The 21,193-nt window shown below is 36.6% G+C and overlaps 1 protein-coding gene across 2 annotated transcripts in view; it reads left to right on the forward strand.

Annotated features, from left to right (window-relative positions):
* csmd1a (CUB and Sushi multiple domains 1a) overlaps nt 1-20,695 on the forward strand; it is a 663,682-nt gene extending 642,987 nt beyond the window's left edge. The window contains exons 61-71 of one of the 2 annotated variants that reach the window (XM_056249348.1): nt 4,230-4,403; nt 5,294-5,367; nt 5,474-5,585; nt 11,914-12,093; nt 12,980-13,042; nt 14,598-14,759; nt 15,436-15,548; nt 15,634-15,721; nt 15,847-15,979; nt 16,271-16,327; nt 18,312-20,695. In XM_056249348.1, coding sequence (XP_056105323.1) covers nt 4,230-4,403; nt 5,294-5,367; nt 5,474-5,585; nt 11,914-12,093; nt 12,980-13,042; nt 14,598-14,759; nt 15,436-15,548; nt 15,634-15,721; nt 15,847-15,979; nt 16,271-16,327; nt 18,312-18,471 — 1,316 coding nt within the window. In that variant the 3' untranslated portion in view covers nt 18,472-20,695. The remainder of the gene's footprint in view (nt 1-4,229; nt 4,404-5,293; nt 5,368-5,473; nt 5,586-11,913; nt 12,094-12,979; nt 13,043-14,597; nt 14,760-15,435; nt 15,549-15,633; nt 15,722-15,846; nt 15,980-16,270; nt 16,328-18,311) is intronic. The other variant, XM_056249359.1, reaches the window with a different exon arrangement.
* Nucleotides 20,696-21,193: the final 498 nt, after the last annotated feature.

A 21,193-nucleotide genomic window follows, 5' to 3' on the forward strand; every position in this document is an offset into this window, starting at 1 on the left:
TTTTTGGTTTTTCGCGGATCCGTGTGAACGGGGATCATTTTGAGAACGTTGTCATGTGTACAGAGTACGTTTTTAGTACATCGTTGTCGTGTAAACGTACCCTTAGTTCATTTATCGACATAGCAGCTCTGGAGAAAGCAGTGATGTCATTGTCCAGTTCAGTTCTCACACAATGTTGTCAAAGCAGGCAGATCAATAATATTAAAAATAATATGTGTCCCAAACCTAACAAGCCAGAGGCGACAGTGGCAAGGAACCCAAACTCCATCAGGTGACAGAATGGAGAAAACATTTTTTTGGGAGAAACCAGGGTCAGTCAGGGGCCAGTTCTCTGGCCAACGAACGAACACTGTATGATTATGATTCAGGCAGCACGTAATATAGAGACAGTGATGCATGTGCAACAACAATAATGTGCATAGTTCTGATCTACTGTCTTAACATAACACTTATTGTTAATCATAATATGGTTGATTTCTGTTAATATCAAAGGCTATATGCTTAATATGTAGCTTTGTTTGACACATTTTGTATCGGGGGTCCCTGCTCCATGTCTCTATCACCTAAGGGGTCCTTGCCCTGAAAAACGTTGAATACCCCTGCTCTAATGATTTTATTAGCATTAGAGTAAAGACATTTGTGGTTTTTAATTAAGATTAAACATATTGTCAATCTAGACAATTCTAGAAATATCAGGTTTTTCTATATTCGTATAGGGATAGTTCACCCAAAAATGAAAATTGTCATCATTTACTCACCCTCAAGTTGTTCCAAACCTGTATGTCTTCTACTGAACACAAAAGAAGATATTTTGAAGAATCTCAGTTACCAAACAGTTGATTGGCCCTATTGACTTAATAAAATGACTATGGAAATCAATGGGCCCCATCAACTGTTTGGTTACTGACAACTTGAGGGTGAGTAAATGATGACAAATATATATATATATATATATATATATATATATATATATATATATATTTGTTGGTGTGAACTATACATTTCATGAATATTAGCTGGTTATTTAAAATGATTTGACTTGATAGGTAGTGTAGAACCTACTGTATTGTTCCCTTGTATACAAACAATATTTTATAATTTTTTTAAATCATACCCTCATTGGGGGCTGACCCCCTCCCCCCCTCCCTAATATTGAAATCATAGAACCGCCCCTGATTTACACTTACAATCTTATGTACACGTCCACAAATCACCCTGCGCATGCGATTCTTTATGGTATCATTTTACCTTCACAGTTCATGAAATTGTGTGAAACGCAGCTACAGCACATCATAAAACCTGTTTTGACATTTTCAATACAAGTGTCAACACATCACAAATGGATCCCTCAAGTAGCCTGGCTTTCCGGTTTCCAGTGTGAAAGGTACGAGGTGCATGCACAGAATCTGCTGTTCAATCCTTCTGGCTTTTATTGTAAGCCTTTGACACAATGTCAGCTGTTACAACAAAAAATCCTCGTTAAAAGTGCCAGAAAAAAAAGAACCATATCGCAAGTACTCACGCCAAGAAGCACTATTATATAGAGGAGAACGGGGCTAGTTGTCTCAGCAAGTCTCACAGGAAAGATGTCATGAGGAATGTCACAGTAACTAAAAGTTTGGAGGCAAAAGACACATATGCTTGTGTTCTCCAGCAGTGGTTTTGTATGCTGGTTTTAAACTCCTTGTTCAGAACTATCTTCAATTAGAAACATTTTTTGTGAATTTTATCCTCCAAACTAAATTTCGTAACAGCTGTTGGGTTGGTATGAATGGTGAACTCAAAAACAAAAGAGAGCTGGATCCATAGTTTTATAATAGTTTAATAATAGAATAAATATAAAAAATCCAAGACAGAGAACGGAGAACATAATATTTGTGTAGGACAAGACTCAACAAGGAATACAAGAAACACTGGGGTTGAAATATACACAAGGGGGTAATCTTCAAACAAGACACACCTGGGAACAATCAAAGAACTAATCACAAGAAGGAAAAAAAAACAAAGGACTACAAACCATGGCGCAAAACATAACATAAAAGTCCAGTGGAACACAATGAACAAAATAAAATCACAACAATATATATTTAGAAAAGTGTTAATTATAAGGTTTAAAGATGTATTTAAAATGAAAGTGTGCTCTGAGAACTATACTGCAGGTTTTTTTTGTTTTTAAATGTCAGGTTGTCAAGCTGTCATATATGTTTCCATTTAAATAATGTATTATTTAGAATGTTTGATTTCATGTAAATTAAGCCATAAGGTATGAGAGGCTGTGCTGTATTGTGAATACAGTCACAGCTGAAGAGCGTTGTAGTGGTAGCAAAGCGTTTGCAAACCCTTCAGCCATGACTGCACTGACAATACAGCACATCGGATAGAGCTGAAATAAAAACAGAGACTAGGAGCTGTTTTCATGCTGTGTATTTTATTTTATTTTTTAAAACACAGTGCATGATATTTTTTCTTAGTTTAAACCAGACCTGTTTGCGGCTCAGTGCAACATCAATAAACCAGGGATGTGTCCTTTCACCTCTGCTCTTCCTTTTGTATACTGACGATTGTAGATCCACTCAACCTAATTGTCATCTGATTAAGTTTGCCGATGATACCGTTTTACTGTCTCTGCTTTCAGGCCTTTCACAGCATCATGGCCCAGCCCTTCAGGAGTTTGTTGAGTGGTGTGACATCTCCTGTTTGGAGCTTAACTTGAATAAGACTAAAGAGATAGTATCAACCTTTTCTAATAAGCAGAGGCAGGTTATGGCATTACCTACTCTTATTTACGGAAAGCCTAGAGATTGTCAAAGAGTACAAGTTCCTTGGGACAATTTTTGACAATCAGTTAAAATTTACTTCTAATACAGAGGAGATACTGAGGAAATGCCAGCAGCGGCAGTACCTTTTAAGGAAGCTCAATTCATTTGGAGTTAGTAAGAACTTGCTCACTATGTTCTACTACTCCTATATTGAAAGTGTCATTACATTCTCCATTGTCTGCTGGTTTCATTCTATAAGCCTCCAAAATAGAAATAGTCTGGAGCGCTCGGTTAAAGTCTGCTCAGAAATTATTGGACTCCCTATTAGGGCTCTTTCTATTATAAGTGAACAGCAAATGCTGAGGTTGGCTGGAAGGATTTTGCCAGACACTTCACATGTAATGTTCTCTGCTTTTGAGTGGCTTCCTTCACGGCGACGGCTTCGTGGTCCATGTTGTAGGACACAAAGGAGGAAGGCAACCTTTGTTCCCAAATCGGTGCAGCTTTTAAATTCTCAACCATCTCTAGCCCCCTTGTTTATCATGCCTTGATTTTAATTATTATTTAATATATATATATATATATATATATATATATATATATATTAGGTATTCCGTGCACATTGTGTTATTTATTTAATGTAGGATTTGTTATGTATAATGTTTACATTACTCTATGTGGCTTCATTAATTGCCCCTTGGGGACAAATAAAGTGTTTTGAAATTGAAATAAACAGTACAAAAAACAGAAAACTTTTAAATAATATTCCTTGTTTACATCGACAAATGTGGGCTTCCCAAAAAAGGTTATTTTTGGTATCTTCGTGGGGACTTTCCAGAGGCTTTTGTTTTTATACTGACTTAACAATATTGTCTAACCCCTAACCCTATCCCTATCCCTAAACCTAACCCTTACAGGAATCTTTTTACATTTTCTTATAAACATCATTTAGTATGTTTATAAATCCATTTCCCTCGTTGAGACCTCTGGCTGGTCCCCACAATATAGGTGATCTCAGGTTTTACTGTATGGGATCAACCTGTACACACACACACATACTTGCATATATGGTTTATGTGAACTCTCCATTGGCGTAATGGTTTTTAAACCCATCAGTAAATGGATTAATACAAAGTCATATATCTTTTTTTCTTTTTCTTTTTTTTTTTTGCTTCCACAATATAGCGTTGTATCTATATTAGCTGTAATTTACTAGTAGCACTTTTTGTTTGCCATCTGTTAATCCTGGTGGTCTCAAATATAATGCTAGCTTCTAAATGCTTTAAAAACAAACCTCAAAAATAAGTGAAGTATGCAAGCAAACAGCACTATTATAACAGTTTGACAGCTGAAATGTGATTTGACTGCTGTCTTTGTCTAATTCAAAAACATCAACACCTTTCACCACTAAGTGAGATGTTGACACTGTGAGACCTAGCAGACTTACTTTTTGTCTTGTGTCCTTTATAGCTGTGTTGTGTGGAGATCCAGGCACCCCTGCAGAGGGCTACATCGAGGGCCAGCAGTTCACCTACAAATCAGAGGTGTCATTCTACTGCAGACCTCCGCTCCTACTGGTGGGCTCCTCCAGAAGAGTTTGTGAAGCGGACGGCTCTTGGAGTGGAATGCAGCCTTCTTGCATTGGTGAGCCACTATGTACCTTGGAAAAAAAAAACACAATGGAATTCCCTTTGCCACATAATACATACAGTATTTTTTTTATAAAAATACATTTGGTAACACTTTACAATAAAGTTCAATTTGTCAACATTAGTTAACCAAATTAATAAACATGAATTAACAATAAAAAATACTTTACATACATTTATTAATCTTGGTTCATGTTCATTTCAACATTTATTAATACATTATTAAATTCAAAAGTTGTATCTGTTGATATTATGTAATGAACCTGAGCTAACATGAACTAACAATGAACAGTTGTATTATTATTAAATAACGTTAACAAAGACTCAGGGTACATTTACATGACAATGTAACTAATGAACTAAATGTACTGAACATTTAAAAAAACTACTATACTAAAAAACAGAAAAGATTTTCCTTTGCGTTTTTTTTTTGCGTTCAGATGACAACGCTGTCAAAACGATCCCCGTTTACACAAATCTGCGAAAATGACCAAAAACACTATATTATGGATGCCAGGCCAGTAGTTGGCGATGTCACGTTGTAAAGAAATACTATGCATGCGCATTACATCACTGAATTTGTGTTTTTGTAGTTTACACAATACTTTTTTTTTTTTTTTTAAACTTGCACTTCAAAACCAGTTTTTAAAAGTTTGCATTTTTAGGCCCCCAAAACGCTGTTGTCTTCTAAATGAACAGCCAAAACGCATAAAAAGTTAAAAAATTTTAGTTAAAAACAGTGGCCCTTAAACTAAGATATATACTTTAACAAATGTATTGCTCATTGTTAACGCATTAATGAATGTTAAATAATGGGACCTTATTGTAAAGTTTAACCATCAATTTGAATCAATTCTTATAAAAGGTGTGAACATCTATTTGTAGATCCAACCAACAGTGCATGTAAGGATCCCGGAACTCCAGCATATGGAATTCCAGTCCAGGCTCAGGGATTTGAGGTGAGGACAAATGACATTCGACCATTTCCTATCCTTCAGTTGAGTAAATTACAGGTTATGCTTCTTTGGTTTCAGGGTTTCAGTCTCAATAACTCTCTTCTTACAGGTCGGAAGTAAAATCTTCTTCAGATGTCGGAAAAACTATCACATCCTCGGCTCAACAACGAGAACGTGTTTAGAAAATTTAACATGGAGTGGGATGCAACCAGAGTGTGTTGGTAAGTATTGCCATGTACAGATGCAATGTGTTTCAAAATGTAGTGAGCTGTCAATGTTGGCAGCATCATTGTCGCCCTGAGCGTGGAAAAATCTTCTTTTGGCCAAATTCTAAATTAGCATCACATGTATCCTTTGCAGAGAAGGCAATACCACCAGGATCAGTGTGACAAGGTCAGTGAAAAAAAAAAAAAATCAATACAAGATGGCAAAACAAGAACTCTAAATATAACGCATTCAATATCAAAAAGTGACTGGCATTGAGACCTGGAGGACAAAACATCCATTGAACAGCAGCACAGACCTGTCAATGTCAATTTTCCATGTTTCAAGCCAAGGATATTTAGAGAACCTCTCTAAAGAAGAAAAAGATAGGTGAACAAATGGCAATTTATCAGCACTTGCGATTCATCCCCCTGCCGCAGTATTTCAGTCACTAAATACATTCTAAAACGCATAACATTCCCTGATGTACTAAGACAGTAGCTGGGTTTCCATCCAAACGTGAAGCGAATCTTTGCAAAATTCTAAATAAAAAAAAATCTAATGCAAATTAGGTGCGTTTCCAGAAGGAGTAGTGATGTGTTGTTCGCGAACGAGTCTGCTTTATGAGCCGGCTCCTTTAAGTGAACGATTAGAGAGTCGGTTCCCGTCTGAGAACCGTTTTTCCTTTTTGTATATTAATACAAGACATAATATATGATTATCCTTTCACTACACTGCTCAGCCACATGTCAAGTAGTAACTAGCTGAATGTTATTTTGATGTGTATGTGCTTCTAATCACGTGTGATGACATTACAGGCGCCGCTCTCGATTCGTTGCACGCACATACAGTAGGCTACACATTAACATAACATTCAGTCACTCCATTGTGCCTGTGGTCGAGCAGTGTGGCGAAAAGATCATCCTTAAAACAAGATGAGTAACAAACGCAAACGAAGTAGCAATTAGATACATTTTAATAACATAGATAACATAAAGGCAGAACGTAGAATTTGTAAGGTAAAACTATCATATCGAGCATGGACTAACAATCTTTAACAACCAGTGTTGGGCATGGAACTTAAAAAAAGTAATTAGTTATAGTTACTAGTTACTTCTCACAAATAGTAACTCAGTTACATCATTATAAAAGTAATTAATTACCTGGGAAAGTAACTATTGCATTACTTAAAAAAAAAAAAAGTTCAAATATGTCAAATGACTTGGATGCCCCCAATATTAAATATGTTAAATGAATGAAATGGACACTAAATAGAAAAAAAATATTATTATTATATTAAAATATTATTATAAACATTGTGCCTGTTGTCCATGGTGACGGACTACCATGCTCGATGGCACCGCGGATTCCCCACAGCGGCGAGGACTCTTTGACAGCGCGTTCCTCCTTCTTCCCGGGTTTCGTCACCAGTGTAACTAAGTTCGTTGTTGTGGGTAGAAGGAGGTGGGAACTGGCGAACAGTCAACACATTTAATAATATAAAATAAAACAAATACAAAACGAAAGTAAAATACAGCAGCCCCTCACGGACGACTGCTGTCACATATAATAAAGTCAATTCAATTCAATTCAAATTTATTTGTATAGCGCTTTTCACAATACATATTGTTTCAAAGCAGCTTTACAGAAAGTGCATTTCAGAAATGTACATAGAAAAATACAGTTAGTTAATCATCATGTATTCATTTAGGGCATAACATATCGCCGGCGTTGAGTCGTCTCTTCACAGGCGTCGAGTCGTCTCATCGCAGGCGTTGGGGCATCTGAAGTCTCCGTGAGAGGCTGGATACAAACTGGAGCTGACGAACGCTATTTACCTCGGGACTAACGTCCCGACATAACAGCAGAAAAGCAGATGGGAAATAATTAGCGTAGCTGCTGTTCATAATATTAATGCATTCGATCTGATTCAACAGTGGTATAAAAGGTAAGCATTATGTGAATAAAAATAAAATAAAATAAAACCGGTGCGTCTCACAGGTGTCGTTCATCATTAATCACGCCACCGGCCTGGCGCCATCCTCTCACGTCCCTCGACCTCGTCCTGCTCGCCACACACCTCAAGCAAACGTAAAAACTTTTTTTGCGAATTAAGGGATTTTTCCCCTAAATTTGACTTTTCCATCGCTCGTTGGCGAGGAAAACATAGCTAGTGATATTAAAAGATTAAAGGCCAGATTTACTAAACAGAGTAAATTAGCGCACTAGCGCAATTCCAAAAAAACGCCGATGGGAGTGGGAAGTTCTGTGCTTGATGTACTGACGATGCGCAAATTAAAGAACACAGACGCAGGGTCATTTCCATAATGACCAACGCAATTTACCAAGAGCAGCGGAAAATTAGCATATGGTTTAAGACGTGCTTTTTTTAGTATATAAAAAATTATTTATTTTGTATGGGAAAACGGGAGACTTTGTTGCGTTCATTTCAATAGATTCCGAGTTCATCTGCTTGCCTGTTCATAGTATGTTTTATTAATGTGTCTCCTGAATTCGGTTCTCCAGTTACTGTTGAGTCAAAAATTATTATAACGTCGAGCTAAAATTGTATAGTGTAAAAGCAAAATTAGAGTATCAAAGTGCTCATTTAGCAACATGCTAACGGCAAACTCAGTTGAGAGTCAGACCTGCTATATGAAAAGCACTATTTTCTTCTATTGTAGGCTGCTTCAGATCACTCACTTGTGAGGTTTCATTTCACTTAGAATACAGCCTCAAACAGAAGCTTCCCGTGTTGGCGTCTGACAGCAAAGCAGCTCCCTAGGTTTTGGAACACAGCCATAGTTATATTCGAAACAAGGTTTCATCAGTGTGTGATTGATGATGTACTATCGGGAAAACAAAGGTAGGTTAGGAGAGAGAGAGCAAGATCTTTACACGGGAAATTACTGCAGGAGGGCATTGTTTGAAGAAGTACAGATTACCTCAGATTTAGGGCAACTGAGTGTGCTGATGTCAAGGACTCTGACAGCTTAGCAAAGAGAAGTTTGCTCTTGCAAATCTAGTTTTTGATAGAAGTTCTCTGAGAAGTGTCATGCACTTGATCCTCACCGCTGTCCCAGTCATCATCCTCTATTGGTGAATTCCACGTTGTGATGCTTTTGTATTGAAATGATTGTTGGAAAAGGAACAGATGTGTGCATAATAATTAAAAGTTAGCTATCTTTAAACTACTTGTACATAAATTTGAGATTTGTGGACCCCTTTGATAGCGGTGCCCTACCATATCTTTAGGGCATCTTGGCTGTGTAAAGAAGTCAAACTGTCAGAAGCTGAGAAGCAGGGAGAATTGAGTTGACGAAAAGTGAGGTGTGAGGACATGGTTCATATATTATGGAAGATGGCAGCACTCAAGGCATGTCCCAGAACATTTCTCTCAGGGGTGCAGCTTTATCTCAACAGTTCCACCGTAAATCTTTCCGATATTGCTTTCATTGCGATTCTCTTATTTTTGAAAGATGTTCTGATCAGGATTTTTAAAGCTAAAGCCATTACCAGAAGCGTCTGATATCAATTGTTTATCTGAAACTCTGTAACTGATGAATGTAATGTAAGCTCTCTGCTCAGATATACATTTCAAAGCCAAACAGAAACATTGGCTTGAGTTATACAAATATTATAATATTATATACATGCAGTACGCTCAGATTAAGCTGTATGTACTATATAGCAAATATGTATAACAACTCTATATAACAAATATAAAAATGTAAACTACTGTATATTATTTCCCAGCCATATATTATAATTTGGATATATACATCCAACTTTACCTGCATATGTACAGAACAGTCACATAAAGCAATATACAGTATACACTATAAAGCAAATCTCAGATGTGTGATATGTATCGTCACAAAATGTAAACTGTATTATCGTACAGCTCCATGTATTTACATTTAAATTTGCATCATTTAGCAGATGATTTTATCCAAAACAACTTACAAATGAGGAGAAGAACAGAAGCAATCATAACTACACTATAGCTCAGTTCTTTATGGCTCAATGACGTGTATATTTTTGTGTCCATTATTTCCTTAATGTAATTTGATAAATTCATGACATATATCACTTTTGTCATGGGTTGTGATGGAGAGACTAAACACAAATAACACGAAGATGATTTTAATTTCCTACAGGGTAATTCCAACAAGGTACATCCAACACAACAACACATAGACAAGACCTGAAAACCACACACAAACTGAACTGGACTTAAATAGGGGAGATAATGACACACACACACACACACACACCTGAACACAATGACAAAATTAAATGAATTACTATGACGACAAACAAGGCAAGGAGAAATGGTGCAACAAAAAAAAAAAGAGTCTTAGGGGTGTGACAACTTTATTATATAAAACCTATTTAGTTGTAATAAATTTTATTACATTTAAATAATACATATTATTTTAGTTGTTTTTTTTTTATCTTAAACCCCCGAAATGTCAGGTGTTGCAACTGTCCAAACAAATGAACATACTGAGAAAACTTTTTAAAATGGTGTCTTAGTGATAAAATAAAATAAAAATGAAATACTGTGGCATCATTTTAGGTTTGAAACCTTTCATAACAACATATTTCATAAATATCAGTAGATTTAAAGCTGTTGAGAGAATTGAAAAACGTTTGTCCAGAAATTTGTTTATTCTCAAATGTTAGGGTGGCACAACTGCAAACATGGCCCTTTTATTAATAAATGACAAGATATTATTAAACGTGATTATGTATCATCCAGATGACCCCAACTGATCCTTGTGGCAGAGAGAAAAGGTTTGTAGAATACTGGATACTCTCTCAAATACTGGTAAAATCTGCTAATTTCAACTATCTGTAGGTTGATACACTTTTAATGTCAGGTGGTACAACTACAGTATATATACATACAACTATTTGGTAGTACTGCCTGACATAAAAATGGTCAAAACGATGCATTTAAACACTTTTAAATGTTATTTAACAACTTAAACTTGTTTAAACACATTGTCCATGACTAAAAAATATGCATTACATGACCCTTACATAAAGCTGAATATATAAGCACATCCAAATTTTTCCATATACAGTACATACAGTAGACTCACATAGGGTTACGTGATTTCAACTGCTTGACTGTTTATATTGTCACAAAATCTAAAATATATTATCCCCTGGTCTAATCATGAAGGCATAAACATTATATTATAAACATTAACATCATGATTTTCTGTAAAGCTGCTTTGAATTGATTCTAGACCTAAAAAAATTGTTTGTCCCTTGAGGGCTTACCATTTTTTGAAAGCCATTGAAAAAATTACTTACAGAAGGCATGTACAGTAAACAGAAATAATTATCTCCAATCCGTCATTTTTAATTTGAGACATACATTTAACAAGAAATACATTTGTGCCGGACAGATCATCAGGAGCCTGGTGTGTAAACCTTGCCATGGACATATCAAGAATTAAAAAATAAATGGTGGAGATTGTGTAAATGTCCTCTGGACCACATATGCATTTTATTGGTGCGGTAAAAGTGATGAAGTAAACAGAATGCTTTTCATTTACACACATTTAGATTAAATATGCCACTCTCATGAATAGGGTTAAGTACTCAATTACATGAAATCATTATCCAGAAGTTATTAACATGAATGAATCAGTATGCACTACTCTTGGAACATTTTTCTTATAGCATGCAACATTTGAATGTTTTACTGACAGCAAGGATTGCTTCAATATTATAATTCTAAATTACAGAAATAACATTAGCTTAGCAACATTTACACTAGCTACTGTACAACTGCTGCTGCACAGAGGTGTGCTTTTGGTGTTGTTCGCAAGGCCTTTGTTAGATGTACTAATATTGTGGGATTGTTTGAATTGCTTGTCTTGGATCTGTACTGAGCAAGCTGATCAAGATCTTCAGTATTATTAGTAAGTTACTAGAAAGTTATTGGCCGGTGAGTTTGATCAAGATAATAAATTGGACCTCAAGGAGAGGTGACATTTATTGTTGGTAGCTTATTACAGAAACATTTCATAATGTAAAAGAATACTAAACAAACAGAAAAAAACTAAAACATAGTACAGACAAGCAATTCAAACAATTCCACAGCCTCTTAATATATGTGAAAATAAAATAAATTGTGTAGTTTCTTATATCCTGTATATTGAGTTTTTACTGTATTAAATAATTAAAATACATATATTTATAGATGCCATTAAAGTCTGACGTCTGAACATCAGGCACATTTCTTCTGCATCACCAGAGTACATGGTTTTCCATGATAACCCAGGGAAGATCATCATCTAATTTCCTTTCTCTTTAACTTTTCAGCACATGCCTGTAGGCAGCCTGAGACGCCATCTCATGTAGACGTGAAGGCTATAGACTTGCCTACTCTAGGTTACACACTCATGTATACGTGCCAAGGTGGCTTCTACTTATCTGGAGGATCGGAGCACAGGACCTGCAAAGCAGATGGGAGGTGGTCAGGCAAACCTCCAGTCTGCAAAGGTACGGAAACAACTGGGCGGATAACCCTGAAAAGGGCTGAATTATGAACTGTGTCCATCCTGCCCTTGAGCAGGACACTTAGCAGTAGCGACTAATTTTCATTTATACAGACAGGAATGTGAAGCCAGAAGCAGTTGTTTACTTGTTTACCCATAACCTTAAAGGGCTACTTCACCCAAATATTAAAATTCTGACATTGTTTACTCACCCTCAAAAAATAACAGCATTCAGAATATTTGCCTGTTTTGATGAACATGATTTCACAGAGTGCAACATTCCAATCAGTCAATCAATCAATCAATCAATCAATCAATCAATCAATCAATCAATCAATCAATCATATTTGAGGGACAAGTTTACAGTTTATGTCAAGTTTAGGCTTAAAACCAGGGTTAGATTATTCTACATGTTATCTTTTCACTCTGATTTTAAGGATAGGTTATGGGTAGGGTTAGGTTTATGGGTAGGGATAGGGTTTGGACTAAACCTTTGGACAGGAATGTTGTTCCAGGATCAACAAAATATGTTGTTCCAGCAACATGTCTTAGTTCTGATGGTGGTCTTACTAAAATCGTGGTGACTGTATTTTTTGGTGAACTATTCCTTTAATACTTACATGGATGATGGATGGATAATACATGGATTGATAAATGTTCTTAGTTTTTAATCTTGAAATCATTTAAGACTAAATCTATTACTTGTTTAAACTGTAAAATGTACATTTTTGCACAGAATAGGAGTGTCAGTGTTTATGAATGTATAGAAGTTATTAATGCGTGACAAACTAATGTAGCAGTGACTCATTTTCTGAGTAACTACAGCAATAAACATTGTGCAGGTTGCATCCTCAAATGTCAACTGATCAATTATCTGCTCTATTTCCTAGTTGGACCAAAAATCAACAGCAAATCAAATGAGGATCCAGACCTGCAGAAAAACAAGATTCGTGGTATGAAAACTTCCCCTTGCCCTTAAATTATCCTTTTATTTTCTTCTTTTTATTTTTACAATTATGTTTAAGCAACTGGTTATTTTAGTAGATGAAGTCAACTAAATGAATTCCATACCCAGTATGAAGTTCATTACATTAACTAAATGTCTAGGTTACTAATGTAACCTCGTTCCCTGGGAGGGAATGGAGATGTTACATAAGAACGACTGACAAATGGGGATCTCGCCTGAGAGACAAACAAAACAAGCCACAGGACATTGTCGAGTGAGATTTGCATTGCGAGCCACGGCCCACTAAGCGGGTATGAATGGAAGCAAGCTGCACTCGTTCGTTTAAATTTTGCACTGAGGAGCCGAGATGGTGTGTCCTGGCCGTTCAACGGTGGAACAGCAATTGTGGCGATGGGACGTAACGTCTTCGTTCCCTCCTTCAGGGAACAGGGGTTCCATTAGTAACCTAGACGTTACGTCAGAACAACTGACAACTGATCCCTAATAAAACGCCACAATTGCTGACTCTTCCAGCGCTCTGTTTAAGCTGCCGGATCCCCTCGCACCTGCTAGGGCAGAGAAAGGACAGGGCTTTAATGCAGAGAGAGTCAAATCAGTGCTGTTCCTTCTTGCCTCATACACTGAGAGTATTTGGATAACATTGGAAAAGCCTATTCTAAACAGAAAGGGATGCTACGGAGACCACATCCTGCCCGTAGGGAGGTAACATTTGGGGTTTACACATATGGAAACCCGTATCATGGTAGAATACACACGTGGGATCACATGTAGGGGAATCACAACACATGGGCACCTAGTCTAGCACAGGGGCTGACCTTCTGGGCATACACACGATTGCTAGGCCTAGCGTCTGATGCCGAGGGTGCTGAAGGAACTCCATCCAGGGTTCGCCAGGTGGTGAACTCCCCTGAGGAGCAGATAAGTTTTCTTCTAGTAGCGACCACCGCTGACGTGCCGTCACACAAAAACTCTCTGAAGAGCTTCTTCCTGGTTTGTTGTACACAATTGAACGATGATTGCAGAGTAGAATTGGAGAAACGCTCCGTTCCGAAGCGAAAGCTGAAATGAGCGAGTGCAGGGGCTTTGCGGGGCCTGCTTTGTGATTCAAATTTCACTCGCCAGTGTCCATTGGCTTGTTTTGTTTACACTCAAAGGTGTTTGGGCTCTCAGGCGAGATCCCAATTCGTCAGTCTTTCTGTCGTTACGTCGAATGTGACTGACTGATACGGAACCATGTTTTGACACCCAAAAATAGTGTCTGAATGCTTGTGTATTAATTTTGAACAACATACAACTACTGTTTTATAAGTTGAAACCTAAAAAAATTGAAAGTGTGCTTGTGTTTCTTTAAATAAATACGACTTACTTTGATATTTTGTTGACTAATGCAGTTGCTTTCATACAATTTCATGTTTGCCTTAAATGTCCAACTACTCTTTGGGGCCCCTGTACCTGTAGCTAAAGTATATATGTGTGTAATGCATTTTGTGAAATTACACAGACATATAGGTAGAAATGATTTCTTTATGTGTTTTGTTTAGTTCCAGCAGATGTGTTCTCTTTGAACTCTGGATGGGCTGGATTCTATGAGTACCTGGGAAAGAGACAGTCTGCCACAGTAACAGTCAATGCATTCAATGCCACCACCAGCCGGGTCAACGTAACTCTTCTGGAGCAAAGCGGGGTGCACATTAAACTCTCTGGTAAGTTGAAATTTTCTGTCAGGTTTTGGCATCATATTCAAAGAAGACACTATGGCTAGGTGGTATGGTGCAATATACCATACAACAGAAGAAATGTGCCAGTCGGTAAATATTTTGCAATATTAAAGCAGTAAATACACCCACACGGCTGTCAGTGGACAGGACTGCTTTAGGTTATTTACATTTCCATTTTGCTCCACATGCTCATGTGTATAGTGAAATGAAGAACTTGTTATAGTGTTGATAGCCCCAACGTGAAAGAGTTGTTTGTGGGTCATCAGTGGGTGAACTGATGTGTGGTCAGCTACTACAGCAACAATATGACATCAATAAGAGTCTGCTCTTACATATGAAAGGTGCTGAAAGAGAATGATTTTCTTACTATAATGGGAGATTGGGAGATGGAGAGTGAATAATTGAATTAGCATTGCATCTTATTTCTTCAGTGCTGAGATTACACCCAATTTCTCAGATGTATTGAGCAGATTTGATAGCTATGGATGCTTTCCGCATTTAACAAAGATGTTTTCCTTTGCCCTACTTAGTCCTAGACTAAAAATAAAGAGAAAAACATTACAAATGCAGGTTTATAAAATAAATTCCAGATGATGGATATCATTGGTATTCCAGATAATTATTTCCTTATGTAATCTTTTTTTCTTATGTTGTTTTGCAGGAACTTACAAGACAGAAGAAAATCATCTATTATTAAAAGTTTACCAGATAAGAGGCCCAACAGAACAATATTTTAGCAAATTCAAAAACGATAACTGGGCAATGGATGGATACGTGAGTAGCATAACAGTGGTAATAAGTTGACAAAGTAGTGGTATTGTATAACTGTGTATGTGATTTGTCAATTTGTTTTGCATAGGTTACAGCTGAATCTGAGAAAAAAATGTTTGTTTACCAAGGGCACATTCACAGCAAGGATTTTGGGAAATTTCAATTAACACGACAAGGTAGATTTATTTAATTTTATAAATTCTCCCTTTTCAAATCCCTAATAATATTAATATATTATTTTATGAATTTTTATGAATTAACATTTTATTAATTATTAATGTTTGCTTGGATTTTCCCTCAGGTCTTATTACCACAGATATGGATCCGTCTAATCCTTATTACGGCACAAACAGCAGCTCTGTGGCAGCTGCCATTCTAGTACCCTTCTTTGCGCTTATTTTATCAGGGTTTGCCTTTTACCTCTACAAACACAGGTAAGAGCTACTGACTTGACTGTCTTTTCCATGTGTTGATGTTATTTGTCCATAATGGATGTGAATCGGCATTTTGTCACTGTAGTGATGGTAAACTCCTTTGCCAAACCAGTAATTGTGACTGATACAGACAGTTAGCATTTCAAATGTCTGCAAATAAAAAATGTCATTGAAATCAAATATATTCAATGTTACAAAAAAAAAAAGAAGCATGGGAGTTTTCCTACGCAAACAGTTGCCATGAAAGCATGACAGTTCCCCGATATTAAAATAATAAAAAAAAATTGGCAGGACTCTATCACAAGGCACAGATGACAATGAGAGACCCAAAGACCTGGCCGCTTCCAGGTAAGTCACCGGAAGCTAATGCCACAGGCGACGAGCCCTTTACGGTCACACCTTCATTGTCTGCATTTTATTTGCTCATCTCGTCGGAGGCAGGGCAGAGTGCAGGAATTATGGGAAATTAAGTAACTTGCATATTTTGTTTTAGTTCCATATTAGATTTTCATTTCTGTCAACCCTAATTTTACCAACTAAAAGTCACCCCGTTTATTTCTGTTTGTGTACATTTCCCAACGGAATATCATGAGAATTACGTCTGATACGGTGATGCGCCAGACACTCCTAGTCAGTGGACATATGAATTGGGTACGGGATGTAGGTCATTTATTTAGATTTAGACCATACAATTTGAGCGGGATCATAAATCATCCACTGCCATCCGAGGGAAGCCTGGGAATCAGTTACAGTTTTCAAAATTAAGATCATCAAGTAGTCAGTGACCTTTCCAAAATGTTTTTTTTTTTTTTTTGTAATGGTTTTAATTAGTGTTGGCACGCGGAAACAATGCTTCAACTTGAATTGCATTGAGGAATTTTAAAACCGCCATGTTCTGAATAGAATACTGCTATGCACAAACATATAATTCCAGATTATCAACTACATTTGCAAAAATTGCCATAATGTGCAGTATGCAATAAAGCATACTCAATGAACTGTACACCATGATGCACCTCCAATTCCAGTATGCTGAATGATTCGGAAGTAATTAAAGCTAATATTTTTCTTGGCTCATTATTTAATCACATCAGCCAAGATAAAATGCAAAATAACTTTAAATATTCTTTAAATATAAGGTCATGTGACAAACACAACAAGGTTTTACAATGCAGCATTATGCTGACATTTTTACCATAGCATGAAGTGTGTGTAGAACTTAGGGGGAGAAAAGTAGGCAATTTTCAACATTTCAACTAGTATTCCCTTCCAAACACAGCCAACGGAATTATTCCAACATAAATGTTTCAAGCAGTAGTATGCCACATTATCACACAAGTCCTCATCACATTGCATGTTTAATTCAAGCAAGAGGCATCCACTTATCCTCTTGGGAATAAATGATGTTGCTTTTTTAAACCAATATTGCATGAAAACATTCTGTCTAATATTACTTCCGGTTCATGAATCATCCTAGAAGTAGAGGGTCAAATCAACTTGAAGAGACCTTATTCACAGCAGCGCCATGTTTGATTTTTTTAACGGGAATGAAAGCGAGGCTGTGAGGGAGAGACATACATCTCTTCAGTGGGTTGTACAGTCATTTAATCTGTTTTTGGATTGTGCTTCTGACGAAACACTGCAGTAATATCTTTCCAAGAAATTTCAGTAGTCCAAAAAAAAAAACAAGATATGAGCTGTGGAAAATTAAAAGTGATCTAGGAGCTTTATACAGTTTTTACAGCAGACGCCATTAAAAATACGATAAGTCTATCCCTCACAGCCTCGCTTTCATTCCTGTCATGGCGCTACTCTGAATAAGGTCTATGCATTATGAGATACAGTGGTCCATGCAGTAAAGATATCTGGACATCTGGAGACTTCAAATATTGATAACAAGCCATATGGATTTTTTTTTAATGATGCTTTCATAGTGCTGTGGATAAGAGCAGCTCAGAAATTCTACATAACGTCTTTAGCATTTCATAGACAAATGTATGGGGTGGGAATAATTTAAGGGTTGGGGATGAATTACTTATTTAATTGAATGTGTTTTCAAATAAACAATATTCAATTGATGGTAAGACACAATTTATCTTGTGCTAGGTAGAATTTAACCCGGCTAACACTTTTGTCACTTCCCATTGTTGGATGAGGACATCATGTTCTTTTGTTTGAGGTTTTATCTAACATTTCTAATGTTGTTCTTCCATAATTAAAACTTACAATGTGTTGTTATAAATGTAAACAAATGAATACACTTGTGTTTTGGCTTTGAAAGAAGTTCCTACTCATCCGAACTGTTTGCCATCTTTGTTTTCCACATTTCCAGAACAAGACCAAAAGTTCAGTACAACGGATATGCAGGTCACGAGAACACTAATGGACAAGCTTCATTTGAGAATCCTATGTATGATACAAACATGAAGCCAACAGAGGCAAAGGCTGTGAGGTTTGATACGACCCTCAATACAGTGTGCACAGTAGTATAGCCTTCATGATGAGCTCTGGGTAGCAGCAGAGCGGTGGGTGCCAGATGACAATACTCCTTTACCACTGACTGCACTTTGCTATAGATGCGACTCACTCTATCACAAGCTTACAATGGACGAAATAAAACCGACAACTATTTTTTTTTTTTTTTACAGAAAAAAAAAAAGATTAAAAAAACAACAAAAACTTCAAAAAAAAAAAAAAAAAACTTTTCAAAGAACGAAGCTCACTTGACGCATGTTCGGCCAGAACTGAGGTCAACATTCTTTCTGGGATCTGTACCGTACGTGGCACTTAAAGGATGAAGGTTTTTTTTTTTTTTTTGCTTTTATCTTCTTTTTTTTATGTATCACCCCCCCTAAAAGAGACTTCCTGGGAAAGATACTGAAGTGTCTTTGAACGCCACAAAGTTGTTGACACAATGTATTTTCTTCAGTGAAGACAAACCACAAAACGAAAAAGCAACTGGACTACTGTGGCTTAGCACACTTAATAGATCTCCACCAAGAAGGTGACAAAACGCTACAAGAAACTCGAAGGAGAGACGCTCACCTCCGGATGGAGGAAGAAACTCAACCTCTGCGTTGAGAAAAGAAATAAACTTTATTGCACAAATTTTGCACTAGTATGAAATGGATATAAAATCAGTGTATTGGATGAAAACAAAAAAATAATATACAGGGTTTTATTGACTATATGTATATAAACATAAACCCATATCCATAGAGAGCATGATGTCATGCTACGGCTATCAAGAGAGACTGAATTTATTTTTGAAATGAAGTTCTGTTTATGTTTACAAGGTGATAAGGACACAATTGAAACTTACGATCATCATTTTTGATTGCTTTTTGATGCATTCATCATACAGCACATTTCTTCGTGGCGTGTCTGATCACTTGGACTAGCATAAACACAAATGCTGACAAATTACAATTCATCTTTGAGTTTGAAATCACAATAGCTTTACTCACCTATTTGCTTTCATTGTGTATCAGATATACCTCTCGTGTAGAACATGACTGTATGTTGATGGTGCAGATTTTAAGTTTTTATTTTATTTTTTATCAGCTCTGTGTGGACACCTACACAATATTTACCTGAGCCCACAAGTTGATGCTGTTGTGTTTTTTTTTCTTTTTTTCTCATTCCTCCTTTTTCTGAACCAGTGTGCATCTCCCGTAGCCATTAGAGACACAAAATCAGCGGGGTTAAGTTGGAACTTACTCTCGAAGAAACACTGCCTTATTAGATTCAGAAGCATGACCCGGCCACACCGGTTTCCAATGACCCATATCATTAGTACATTAACCTTGATGAAGAGCGTGCGGCTGCTGGGGTGCATATTCACTGTGATTTAAATGTCATGACCACGCTGATACCAGTGCATGTGCTAAAACTGTAAGTGCTCCCATTTTTCCATGTGAACTACGTGATGCCTGATATTTTCTCAACGCTGTGTTACCATATGCACTTGCGCGCTTCACATAGATGGCTTCGAGCTTGAAATGTGCACAATGGCATTGTTGTAGGCTTGCTGTCGGAAATCGGATATCATTTTCACGTTGATTGTTTTTTCAATCAAAATCATGTTTTGTTTCTGAATGCGCTTGTATGTTTTCTGTTGCGTCATGCTCTCAGATCGAACCATTTCTGTGTGCGTTGGATTCGCCAGGCCCAATGGCGGTAAAGGGCCGTGTCGGTTTTGTCGCACTGCAGATGATCCACGTCTTGCCTTTTCTCAGGCTTGCTGCAATAATGTTTCTTTGTTCAGTTGCGTTTCGTTTCCTCACGACTGTCAGGCTGTAAAACTGCATTCAAACCAACAATTGTGCTACTCGCCATTGTCATTCGATCATGTGCTGCTGACTTGAAGTAGGTGCAAAAGATGTTTTTGTACAGAAATATATTTTTTATGCAGAATTTGTAAAATTATTAAATATGCTGTACTTTTTTGATTAATGTAGGTACAATTGTTCAAATAAATGTTTTTACTGTATAAAAATGTAAATTAATTGTTTATCTACCCATTAGTATATATCTATGGTTTCAAGTTTTCCAACAAATGTCAATATGTACGAGCTTTTATGAAATATTCAGCTCGTATGTGTTCTTTGACGTGAGCAAAATCATGAACCCTAGAGAACTGTACTGCTAATTGTTAATTGACAAATATTTTGAAAAGTATTATTTGAGATAAATATTAAACTTTTTCTAAAAGTACACGTTCTGTTTTTCTTCTAGCACAAGTGCATTTTTACAAATTACCATTTGTAACTCATTACTGTAACACTGTTGGTCTTTAGACTGTTGTCTAATGATTTTGATGTATGCTTGTAAGTAAGCGATGTAAATATTTGGCTTGACGATTCAATCATGAAATTAGAAATTTCCTCTGAGTTTTGAGTGCAAAATATACACTGACAAAGAATAAAACTACACAGAGAAAATACTGACTATATATCAATAATATAAAATGTGTCGCAGACTAGCACTGTGAATTGCAAAGCCTTTTTACACCCCTACTTGCAAAAGGTGATTTTTGTCATGGTAACATATTTTCCAGATAAAACATCTGGTAAAAGTAATATATTTACTTTTAGCTCAGCAATTTCATATCTTGACATTTAGGAGCTACATTCTTACTATATGTTCAAAAAGTGGCTAGGGTAACCACATTTCAATTATAGTACTAAAATATGCTCAGGTCACATTTCACCC

This window comes from Rhinichthys klamathensis, unplaced genomic scaffold, assembly GCF_029890125.1.
Source record: "Rhinichthys klamathensis goyatoka isolate OS25496 unplaced genomic scaffold, OSU_Roscu_1.1 h1tg000003l_1, whole genome shotgun sequence".
Classification (NCBI taxonomy): domain Eukaryota; kingdom Metazoa; phylum Chordata; class Actinopteri; order Cypriniformes; family Leuciscidae; genus Rhinichthys; species Rhinichthys klamathensis.